The sequence below is a fragment of the Thamnophis sirtalis genome, unplaced genomic scaffold (genome assembly GCF_051295495.1).
Source record: "Thamnophis sirtalis isolate CommonGarterSnake01/CBP01778 unplaced genomic scaffold, rThaSir2_p1.2 scaffold_11, whole genome shotgun sequence".
NCBI classification, from domain to species: domain Eukaryota; kingdom Metazoa; phylum Chordata; class Lepidosauria; order Squamata; family Natricidae; genus Thamnophis; species Thamnophis sirtalis.
The window spans coordinates 1206098-1218842 of NW_028261391.1; the positions used below are offsets into that span (position 1 = coordinate 1206098).

Here is a 12745-nt window from a genome sequence, read left to right on the forward strand (position 1 = left end):
GCAGGCTTGGAGGGAGAGACCCGCGAGATGAAAAAGGCAGAAACGCAGCCATGGGAACTAATCCTGGGTGCAGGAGGCAGGCAGGCAGGGGAGAGGATGCAGCCGAGTTAAATCTCTATCAACTGGTCTCGCTTGGTGGGTGAAAACTTCCATCTTTTTGGGTGATGAAATACGGCGAAGGGCTGGTTCTTGCATTACAGGGATCGTTAAGCAAAGTAACTTGTCTGGTGGCCAAGGGTGAAGGTCCTCTGGGTCTTTAAAGCAGTGTTTCCCAACCTTGGCCACTTGAAGATATCCGGACTTCAACTCCCAGAATTCCCCAGCCAGCATTCGCTGGCTGGGGAATTCTGGGAGTTGAAGTCCGGACATCTTCAAGTGGCCAAGGTTGGGAAACACTGCTTTAAAGAGCCAGTCTTCATTCTGAAGACTTTTGCAGCCTGTCTTGTGCCCAACCCACTCCTCACACCCGGGTGTCCCTTGCGTACATCTTGGCTGTGGTGGTCGGCACAGGCGGATGGCAGGAGAGGCTCATGGCAGGAGGCAGATAAACCTTCCGTAAAGCCCCGGGACGGAAGCCCTTCTCCAAGTGGGCATCTGAGAACCGGGAGACAAAAGACAAGAGACAGGTGGCTTTTAGCCATGGAACTGGCAATCACGGAGCTTGTAGTAGGGTACCTGGGACGGGCTCTTGGAGGAAGGGGTTATCCAGGGGAAAGCAAGACGGCTCAGGGGAAATAGGCCACAGCACATGGAGGTAGCCAAATGAAGAGGGTGGAGAATTCTTTAAAGCAGCTGCTTCAAGAATAGAGTAGAGTAGAGAAGGGTAGAGTAGAGTAGAAGAGAAAATATGGAATGGAATAGAGCAGAGGAGAGGAGAAGAGAAAATGTGGAATGGAATAGGAGTAGAGTAGAAATGAATAGAATAGAATAGAATAGAATAGAACAGAACAGAACAGAACAGAATAGATATTGGAATGAAGATTAGAGCAGAGTAGAGTAGAGTAGAGTAGAGTAGAGTAGAGTAGAATAGAATAGAATAGAATAGAATAGATATTGGAATGTAGAGTAGAATAAGAATAAGAATGAAATTGAATGGAATAGAATGGAATAGAATAGAATAGAATAGAATAGAATAGATATTGGAATGTAGAGTAGAGTATAATAAGAATAAGAATAAGAATGGAATGGAATGGAATGGAATAGAACAGAACAGAACAGAACAGAATAGAATTGAATTGAATTGAATAGCTATTGGAATGTAGAGTTAGAGTATAATAAGAATAAGAATGGAATGGAATAGAATAGAATAGAACAGATATTGGAATGAAGATTATATTATATTATATTATATTATATTATATTATATTATATTATATTATATTATATTATATTATATTATATTATATTGGATTGGAATGGAATGGAATGGAATGGAATGGAATAGAATAGAATAGAATAGAATAGAATAGAATAGATATTGGAATGTAGAGTAGAGTATAATAAGAATAAGAATAAAAATAAGAATAAGAATAAGAATGGAATGGAATGGAATGGAATGGAATAGAACAGAACAGAACAGAATAGAATAGAATTGAATTGAATAGCTATTGGAATGTAGAGTTAGAGTATAATAAGAATAAGAATGGAATGGAATGGAATAGAATAGAATAGAACAGATATTGGAATGAAGATTATATTATATTATATTATATTATATTATATTGGAATGGAATGGAATGGAATGGAATAGAATAGAATAGAATAGAATAGAATAGAATAGAATAGAATAGAATAGAATAGAATAGAATAGAATAGAATAGAATAGAATAGAATAGAATAGATATTGGAATGTAGAGTAGAGTAGAATAAGAATGGAATGGAATTCTTCATTGGCCAAGTGTGATTGGAGACGCAAGGAATTTGTCTTTGGTGCAGATGCTCTTAGTGTAATAAAAAGACAAGATACATTTGTCAAGAATCATAAGGTACAACACTTCATGATAGCTGTCAGAGGGTACAAATAAGCATATAATTGTCCCATGAATTTGGAAGATGTGCAGTTGCGATGAAGCAGTGTCTTTTCTTTCTCGGTGTCTTTAAGGGGTGTTCCGGGACTTCAACTCCCAGAATTCCTCAGCCAGCATAGGCAGGTAGCCCACCGTAGACTGCCCGCCCCTTTTAAAAGCAGCTGCTTCTATGGGGGGGGGGGCGTCACAGTAACCTTGGCGGAAGCCCAGTTGTAATAAAGCAGGGTTTCCCCCCCCCCCACCTGGTGACTTTAAGATGGGTGGACTTCAACTCCTACAATTCTCCAGCCAGCAGGCAGATGGAGGAGGAGGAGGAGGAGGAGGAGGAGGAGGAGGAGGAGGAGGAGGAGGAGGAGGAGGAGGAGGAGGAGGAGGAAGACTGTGGGGTCCTTGATGCTCTCTAAGCTTGGTGGTTTGCTTGCAGGCATTTCATGACCCAACTAGGGAACATCATCAGTGCTGGAAGGGAGGAGGAGGAGGAGGAGGAGGAGGAGGAGGAGGAGGAGGAGGAGGAGGAGGAGGAGGAGGAGGAGGAGGAGGAGGAGGAGGACTGTAGGGTCTATGGGGCTCTCTGAGCTTGCTGGTTTCCTTGCAGACATTTCATTACCCAAACTAGGTAACATCATCAGTGCTTGGAGGAAGAAGCTTTGCACTCATTTTATATTCTACTAGCACTGATGATGTTACCTAGTTGGGTCATGAAACGTCTGCAAGATAACAACCAAGCTCAGGGAGCACCAAGGGCCCCTCGGGCCAACCCTGAGCTACCAATATTCTGAGCTCACCTTGGAGGAGGCACCCGCAGCAGGTCAAGAAGGCCCCGGCCAGGAGGCACCCCAAGGAGCCGCTCATCCCAAGCCAGCAAGACCAGCCAAACTTATACTGGGTGCCCACGAAGACGTTATGGAAGACCAGGGTGGAGCGCTCCATGTAGACCTCAATGGCGTACCAGGTGGAGCCGATGAGCCCAGGAATACCTGTGGAAGAGAGAGGGGGGAGAGGGAGGGAAAGAGAGAGAAAGAGGGAGGGAGGGAAGGGGGGGAGAGAAAGAGAGAGAGGGAGTGATGGAGAGGAAGAGAGAGGGGAAGGAGAGAGGGAAGGAGGAAGAGAAAGAGAAGGAGGAAGGAAAAGGGAGGGGGGAGGGGGGATGGAGGGAGGGAAAGAGAGGGGGAAGGATGGAGGGAGGGAGAGAAAGAGAGGGGGAAAGAGGGAAAGAAAAGAGAGGGGGAGAGGGAGAGAGGGAAAGAGAGAGGGAAGGAGGGAAAGAGAGAGAGAGGGGAGAAAGAGAGAGAGGGAAGAATGGAGGGAGAGAAAGAAAGAGAGGGAAGGAGAGAAAGAGAGGCAGGGAGAGAGGGAAAGAGAGAGGGAGGGAGGGAAAGAGGGAGAGGAAGGGAAAGAGGGAGGAGGGAAGGAAGGAGGGAGGGAAAGAGATTGAGAAAGAGAGACAGGGAGAGAGGGAAAGAGAGAGGGGGAGGGAGGGAAAGAGAGAGTGGGGAGAGGGAGGGAAAGAGAGAGAAGGAGGGAAGGAGGGAGAGAAAGAGAGGGAGTGATGGAGAGGAAGAGAGAGGGGAAGGAGAGAGGGAAGGAGGAAGAGAAAGAGGAGGAGGGAGGAAAAGAGGGGGGAGGGGGAAGGAGGGAGGGAGATGACGCCTGCCAGCTCCTTCAGAGCTCTGGGATGGAATCCCTCCATCTCAGTAGCAACACAGCTCCTTCAAAGCCCGTTGAATGATGCCATGAATGGGAGAAGGACTTCTGGGAGTGCAGCCCCCACCCCTCCAGATCTACCCTACCTCCTGTTAAAAGCGCCAATCCAGAGACGAAGCAGATCCGGTCCTTGATCCCTGGTTCCTCCAGGAGGAACTTCACACAGTCCAGGCCCAGGAGGAGAAACACGAATCCGAGTCCAGCCAGAAGGTCAGCAGTGATCAGCAGAACCCGGGTCAGGACTACCTTCACTGCAAAAGAAACGGGGGAGGGGGGAGATTGGGGGGGGGGAAAGAAGATGGGTGGCAGCCCCCTACTCTGGGTGTAGCCCTGAACTTGATGTTCTCCAGCCTGGAAGGAGATCTTCGGAGGAAGGATTAGAATAGAATAAGAGAGTTGGAAGGGACCTTGGAGGTCTTCCTAGGCAGGAAACCTCTGCACCTCTTCAGACAAAGGGTTCTCCAGTCTCCTCTTGAAAACCTCCAGTGTTGGAGCATTCATGACTTCTGGAGGGAAGTTGTTCCACAGAATAGAATAAGAATAAGAATATAGAATAAAGAATAAAGAATATAGAATGTGGAATGTGGAATGTGGAATATGGAATATAGAATATAGAATATAGAATATAGAATGTAGAATGTAGAATATAGAATATAGAATATAGAATATAGAATATAGAATATAGAATATAACACAATAAGAGTAAGAATATAATATAGAATATAGAATAGACTAAAAATATAGAATATAGAATACAATAGAATATAGAATATAGAGTATAGAGTATAGAGTATAGAGTATAGAGTAAGAGTAAGAGTAAGAGTAAGAGTAAGAGTAAGAGTAAGAGTAAGAGTAAGAGTAAGAGTAAGAGTAAGAGTAAGAGTAAGAGTAAGAGTAAGAGTAAGAGTAGAATAGAATAGAATAGAATAGAATAGAATAGAATAGAATAGAATAGAATAACAGAGTTGGAAGGGACCTTGGAGGTCTTCTAGTCCAACCCCCTGCCTAGGCAGGAAACCCTACATCACTTCAGACAAATGGCTATCCAACATCTTCTTAAAGACTTCCAGTGTTGGGGCATTCACAACTTCTGGAAGGAAGTTGTTCCACAGAATAGAATAAGAATTAGAATTGAATATTGAATATTGAATATTGAATATTGAATATTGAATATTGAATATTGAATATTGAATATTGAATATTGAATATTGAATATTGAATATTGAATATTGAATATTGAATATTGAATATTGAATATTGAACATTGAACATTGAACATTGAACATAGAACATCATAGAACATAGAACATAGAATAAGAATAAGAGACTTGGAAGGGACCTTGAAGGTCTTCTAGTCCAACCCCCTGCCTAGACAGGAAACCCTGCAACACTTCAACATCTTAGCTGTTCAACATCTTAAAAACTTCCAGTGCTGGAGCATTCACGACCTCTAGAAGGAAGTTGTTCCATAGAATAGAATTAGAATAGAACAGAACAGAGCATGGAAGGGACCTTGGAGGTCTTCTAGTCCAACCCCCTGCTTAGGCAGGAGACCCTACACCTCTTCAGGCAAATGGTTATCCAACATCTTCTTAAAAACCTCCAGTCTTGGAGCATTCACAACTTCTGGAGGCGACATTACTTTCTAAAACTTCTTGATCCCTTCCTAAAAGTTCTTCAAAAAAGTCCAGGGCCACCAAGGATGGACTTGGTTCTTCTAGATCAGGAGTGTTCAAGAAGGACCTCCGGACAACATGGGGCTCTGGGTATGTGGGGGCCCCCCAGAGACCATCCATCACCAACCGGGATGTTTTAACAAGAGGAAGGAGAGGGGGGGAATCCCATAGCATACTACAGGTACTCCATGGCTTACAACCATTTGTTTAGTGACCGTCCGAAGTTATGACGGCACTGAAAAAAAGTGACTTAAGACCATCGCACCATCCCATTTTGTGACCAGCAAAGTCCATGGGGAGGCCAGATTCACTTAACAACCGTGTGACGAACGTAACCACCGCTGTGATTCACTTAAGGACGATGGCAAGAAAATGGGGCAAAAGCTCACTTCCACAACCGTCTCGCCGAGCGATGGAAATTGTGGCCGTTAAGTCGAGGACTGCCTGTGTAGATGACCTCCTGGGTCCCTGTGGATCCTCTCGCCTTCAGGGCAAGCAGCCCACCTACCTGGGTGCTCGGCGAAGATGGAGTCGTATTCGTCACAGGTGGTTATCCCGTCAAAGGCGTTGGTGACACACTCCCACCAAAGGCCACGGCACGTGGCACTCACCTAGAGGGGAGGAAGGCCTGGTTATTTTTCCTGGCTGTTACAATTCAGCCGCCTCTCTGAAACTCGGGAACTTTAAGACTTGTGGACTTCAACTCCCAGAATTCCCCCCGGGTTTCCTGTCTGAGCAGGGGGTTGGACTAGAAGACCTCCGTGGTCCCTTCCAGCTTTATTCTGATAGATGGTTTCAGAAGTCTTTGAAGGCGTATATGACTCAAATATGAATCCATATTGGCTATTTGCTTTTATTAGGAATGGCTTATGTCCCTATATAATTGCTACTGATTAAACCAACATTTGCTGTTTGCGTCTGATGCGATATCCTGCTAGGAATCAATCGAGGTGGCGCAGTGGTTAGGGGTGCAGTACTGCAGGCCACTTCAGCTGACTGTTATCTGCAGCTCAGCGGTTCTAATCTCACCGGCTCAGGGTTGACTCAGCCTTCCATCCTTCCGAGGTGGGTGAAATGAGGACCCGGATTGTTGTTGGGGGCGATATGCTGACTCTGTAAACCGCTTAGAGAGGGCTGAAAGCCCTATGAAGCGATATATAAGTCTAACTGCTATTGCTATTGCTATTGCTATTGTTATCTGCAGTTCAGCGGTTCTAATCTCACCGGCTCAAGGTTGACTCAGCCTTCCATCCTTTCGAGGTGGGTGAAATGAGGACCCAGACTGTGGGGGGCGATATGCTGACTCTGTAAACCGCTTAGAGAGGGCTGAAAGCCCTATGAAGCGGCATATAAGTCTAACTGCTATTGCTATTAAGAATTCAGCTTTGTGACTGGCTTCTGAAAATGGCTGTTTTCTAGCCTAGCAAATTATAACCGTAATACGGGACGGCATTGCTGCAAATATTACCTCGCGGCTGCGTCTCGCTTCTATTCTTGGCTTCAAAGGCTAGGCACGTTCTTGAAAACGTAGGAGAAATTGTTACACGGGAATATCAGGCCCCGTGGGTAAAGGAACCAAAGTAGGGAGTTTTCCTGGCTGATAAACCCTTAAAGCATTCTGCCGGGAAACAACTCGGCAAAGGGGGGGCTGCCACCCCCTACCCAAGGCTATAGGGATCCTCCACAGAGAAGGGAAAGAGAGACGGGAGCTCTATAATACGCTGAGCCCCTCTCGCAGGGGGCGGCTCTCCCTTACGTGCATTGGTTGGTATGTTTTGGATGGAGTTTGGCCACCCAGATTTTGCTTTGGCCATCAGTAAAAGCTGATATTTTTTGCAAGCCTCGCCTGGAGTCTCCATTCTCTTGGGCATCTCGGTGGCTCAGGGGAAACTGCTGGAATTTCTTCAATTTTTGCAAAGCAGGTAAAAGTGGGGCTTAAATTAAGCTAGGTAAGGAGGAGAGGGGTGTGTGTAAGAGGGGAAATCTCCCCCCCCCACCACCACATAGCCTCTCTGGGCTGCCCCTTGCAAAGCCCCCCCCCCTTGGAAGGGAGCCGAGGTCAACCCCCCCACCCACAATCTTTAGAGAGCCAATGGACCGGGGAAGTGCGAAAAGTAATTCAATCTGTCAGGAATTAACACCAGCGGCCCTTGCAGTGGCCGTTTAAGCGTTCACACTTGAGCAGGGAAGTGTGAAATGTGGAGGCTGCCAACCAGCCTCAAGGGCAGGTTAATGAGGCTGTTAGAGGGTAGGGGGCATCACGTGGGCCGTTCAACCGGGAAGCCAAGGTTAGAAGAGAGAGTTCTGTGGACTCCAAAACCCCTCCGCTCCCGGCTTCCCAAGCGAGTCTGCAGGTTTCTATGTTACAGAATATAGAATAACAGAGTTGGAAGGGGACTTTGGAGGTCTTCTAGTCCAACCCCCTGCTCAAGAAAGTGAGCCTTACAGAATTACAGAATAACAGAGTTGGAAGGGACCTTGGGGTCTTCCAACCCCCCTGCTCAAGCAGGAGACCCTGTGCCGTTCCAGACAAATGGTTGTCCATTCTCTTCTTAGAAAGCTCCAGTGATGAAGCACCCACAATTTCTTGTGGCAAGCAGTTCCACCGGTTAATTGTCCTCAACGTTGGGAAATTCCTCCTTAGTCCCAGGTTTCTTTCTTTCTTTCTTTCTTTCTTTCTTTCTTTCTTTCTTTCCTTCCTTCCTTCCTTCCTTTTTTCTTTTACTTCCTTCCTTCTTTTCTTTCTTCCTACCTTCCTACCTTCCTTCCTTCTTTCCTTCTTTCCCTCTCATTCATTCATTCAATCATTCATCTATAAAATGTATACTTTACCCATCTTACCTCAAGGTATCTCTGGGTGGCTTACACACACACACACACACACACACACACACACGTCTCTGTGTTTGTGTGTATACACACATATATTCTGTATGTGTGTGTATATATATATATTAGATTTTTACAACCCCTGGTAAGCCCCAATTATGGGAGGAAGCTAACTGCTTCCATCATCTGTCAATCGGCTTGTCACAAGAGTCCATCACGACAGAAACCCAAATTTTTACTGTTGCCTTTGTTATATATATGTTTTTTTATTTGTGCTGATAAATAAATAAAGGGAGACTAGCATAGATCGATTTCAAGCTATTTAGCTCTCATCAGCTAGCCAGACCCTTACTGGGATTTGAACCTGGGCTATATGGCATACTAGGCACACTAGGCAGAGATCTTAGCCATTAGGCCACAGGCTCAAATATATATATATATATATATATATATATATATATATATATATATATATATATATATATATATATATATATATATATATATATATATATATATATATATATATATATATATATATATATATATATATATATATATATATATATATATATATATATATATTGTTTGTGTGTATAATAATATAATATAATATCATATCATATCATATCATATCATATCATATCATATATACATACACACTGTATATATATAAAACATAGTAGAAAATCCCAAAACTGCAGCCCAATTAAAAAACTGATATATTTTTTTTGTCTTCTCAATCTCTATTCTTTATTTATTTATTTCGTCAAGTATGAATTAAATAATAGATATAAGTGGGTATACTTATGGGTAGAATGACAACAAAGTAATTCTAGTTCTACTAAGTATAGACCTGATTATGAATACATGAAATGGATACGAATAAAAAGAAACATTAGGACAGGGACAGTAGGAATGCTGGTGGGCTTATGCACGCCCCTTAAGGACCCCTTAGGAATGGGGGGAGGCCGGCAGTAGACAGTCTAAGGTTAAAGTTTGGGGGGGGGTTGAGGATGTAACAAGGGAGTCAGGTAGAGCATTCCAGGCGTTGACCACTCTGTGGCTGAAGTCGTATTTCCTGCAATCGAGTTTGGAGCGGTTTCCCTTGAGTGTGTATCTATTGTGAGCTGGTGTGTTGTTGTGGCTGAAGCTGAAGTCTTCATTGACAGGTAGGACATTGGAGCAGATAATTTTGTGTACTACACTTCGGTCGGATCGACGATGGCGAAGTTCTAAGTTGTCTAAGCCCGAAATTTCAAATCCGGTGGCCGAAGGGATTCTGTTGCCAGAATGGCCCAACGTGGAGGCAAGAGCAATGACCCTCCCCTCTACGTTTTCTGGGTTGGCCCCTGTGCCTTTGACACCTGCACAGCAGCAGGCTGAAATCCAACCGGTGACGTTTCCTTTTGCTGCTGCTTTTCCCTTCGCACCCGGGAGAGACTCCCAAGTGACCTTTTGCCAACAAGAACCTCTGAGAACCCAGCCGTTGTCCGGGCTTACACACACACACACACACACACACACACACACACACACACAGGGAGAGAGAGAGACACAAAGACCCCCCGGGGGGCTGCTGGGGCCTTACCTCCAGGGAGTCATCGGTGTTGACCATCCAGCAATCGGTCCAGGTGGCCGCGATGAGGAAGGCCACCGAGAGGAAAGCGGAGAAGGAGCCCAGATACTGGAGCCTCATGTTCTCTGCCAGGGAGACCCAGCTGCCCCCTTCCCTGGCCTGTCGCTAGGGCCAAACCTCCCTCCCTGCAGATGGATGTGGGGCAGTGACCCCCAGGATCCCGTGCATGGGAGGGAGAGGAGGAGGAGGAGGGCCCTGGCAGGGTGCGCAGAAGCCAGGAAGTGGGGCACACACACAGCCAGGCATGTCCCTGCATTAAAGTCCTCCTTAATTGGCCAGGTTTTGCTCAGCCTCAGGTGGACTCACCTGGTGGAGCCAGGATTTTTCTGGAAGGTCTGGCCGCTTCCAGAGAAAGTCCTCTCCATGCGCACAAGGGCAGGTCAATGCCAGCCGATGCCTCCACGCCAGCAGCAAATCCCGGGCAGTGCCAACCTGAACAGAACAGCAGAATAAAGCAGGATAATAGAATAGCAGAACATTAGAATAACAGACTAACAATAACCAAATAACCGAACAGCAGAATAAAACAGAAGAACAGAATGGAATATAGAATAGAATAGAATAGAAAATATGGAATGGAATATAGAATAGAATAGAATGGAATGGAATAGAATAGAAAATATGGAATGGAGAATAGAATAGAATAGAAAAGAAAATATGGAATGGAATATAGAATAGAATATAAAATATGGAATGGAATATAGAATAGAATAGAAAATAAAATAAAATATGGAATGGAATATAGAATAGAATAGAATAGAAAATAAAATAAAATAAAATATGGAATGGAATATAGAATAGAATAGAATATATGGAATGGAATATAGAATAGAATAGAATAGAATAGAATAGAATAGAATATATGGAATGGAATATAGAATAGAATAGAATATATGGAATGGAGTGGTATGGAAGGGAAGGGAAGGGAAGAGGAGAAGAGAAGAGAGAAGAGAGAAGAGAGAAGAGAAGAGAGGAATAACTTTATTGTCACTTTGAATGCACACCAATCTGCATACATTAAAATGAAATTTCATTGCATGCAGCTCTCAAAGGGTCACCACCTCCAATATACACTACAGAAACACGACAGAATAAATAAATAAATGCAAAAATTATGCGTATACCCACATATATTGTATGACACATAGAAATAAACAACAAAAATCCTAAAGTACTTTCCCCCCCCTTGCCTGTTTTAGCTGATTTGAAACCGTTTTGGCAAAGGGGGCAGAAAGGAAGCCGAACCCCAAAACTTAGGGGTCTGGGGGCAGCCCAGTTTCTCCAGGAGAATCCGCATTCTAGGTTTTCTCCAGCAGGTGGCGTTGGGCCCATTCCTCCTGCCCAGGAGGGAGAGGGAACAACAGCTGGAGGCGAAAGTTTGGGGAAGGGGCTGCTGAAGCAATTCCCTCTGAAGGATGATCTCCCTTCGTTTCTCAGGGAACCACGTTCCTCCCCTTGGACAATTACCTGTGGTTCAATGGGAGACCACCAGGAGATCCCACGGTTGCAGGTTAGACAGGGAAAGGGGGAATCCTCAGAAGAAAGCAAAGATATCCCTCCTTTAATGCAGCAAAAATTCTACGGGGAGGCATCTCTGTAGTATGTCCTGGAGCTGATTGGGATTCAGGGACATTGTGTGCATTTTATGCAGCTGAGACTAAGCTGGCAGGAGCAGCCAACACCCCAGAAGACGAAGCTCAGGATCCAGAGAGATCTTGACAGACTTGAACAATGGACTTTATCCAACAACAGGACATTTAATGAGGAGAAAAGCCAAATTTTACACCTGGGCAGGAAAAACACCAAAGAGACCAGCACAGATTAGGCGAAACCTGCCCTCAAAAACTGGACCTGTGAAGAGGGACCTTGGAAATCCTAGTGGACGATCCCTTAAATGGGAGCCAGCCGTGTCCTGGGTTGTATAAAGAGAGGCATAGGATCAAAACCACGTGATTATTAGTTCCGTTTTATAAAGCCTTTAGTAAAGAGAAGCTTTCTCCAGTTCTAACTGTTCAAACTTCTGCTAGAACGGATGAAGCTTCTTGGGTGAGTAGTGAAACCTTTTCAAAAACAAAAATCCCACAAGGAAATCCAGTTACCGTTTGCAAAAAGCACTTTTGGGGCAACCGAGAGCTGAATGGCTCAGGATCTCCAGAGCTCTTCCCTTGCGTCCCTCCCTCCCTCCAAACATCCAACACACGCACGCACACACACACACCACACACACACACACACACACACATGGGAGTACAGAACATATCTTGGTGTGGTTGCTGGGGCATCTTAAGGGAATGATGGAAAAAGCAAATTCGGGGGTTGTGTTTTACAGATTTATGGCATTTGCAGAAACTTCATAACGCTTTTTCCCCCTTCCTTCCTTGTTGTGAGCCTCCCAGTTTTCATGGTGTTTTCAAGATGGGCAGCAGAAATATTTTAAATAAATAAATAAAGGCGTGCACATGTGCACCGAACAACATTGTCAGTTGGTTGGGTGTGTGTGTGTGTGTGTGTTTTTGAAGATGTTTGGGGAAGCGTTGTCTGAACTTGCCTTCTGTTTCTCAGCCTTAAATCCCCCACGGATCATTCACAAACCCCCACCCTCCACCCCCCTCGGTGGCTGAATTGCAGTTTTGACTCAAAATTACTGTTGTGTTGTTTTCTCTCCCTCCTTCTCTCCTCTCCTGCCCGTCAAAACACTCAGCTTTGGCCACCCACACACTGGAAAGTGTTGGGATATGGAACACACAGAGACACACAGACACACACACACACCTGCAACCAGCGATGTTTGTCTCTTTCCTGCTTTGAACAAGTTTAGACAAAGTTTCTGGAGAACGACTGTTGTGTTTCTCTCGCTCGGTGTCTCTTCC

At 44.9% G+C, this 12745-nt stretch overlaps 1 protein-coding gene across 1 annotated transcript; it reads right to left on the reverse strand.

The window, feature by feature from the left end:
* Window positions 1-404: 404 nt before the first annotated feature.
* Window positions 405-9994, reverse strand: CLDN16 (claudin 16). Its single transcript, XM_087726033.1, has 5 exons — window positions 9828-9994; window positions 5916-6018; window positions 3818-3982; window positions 2813-3004; window positions 405-594 (listed from the first exon to the last, which is right to left on the reverse strand). Exons 1-5 carry the CDS (start codon window positions 9933-9935, stop codon window positions 461-463), a joined length of 702 nt encoding a protein of 233 aa, XP_087582159.1. The 5' UTR covers window positions 9936-9994; the 3' UTR covers window positions 405-460.
* Window positions 9995-12745: the final 2751 nt, after the last annotated feature.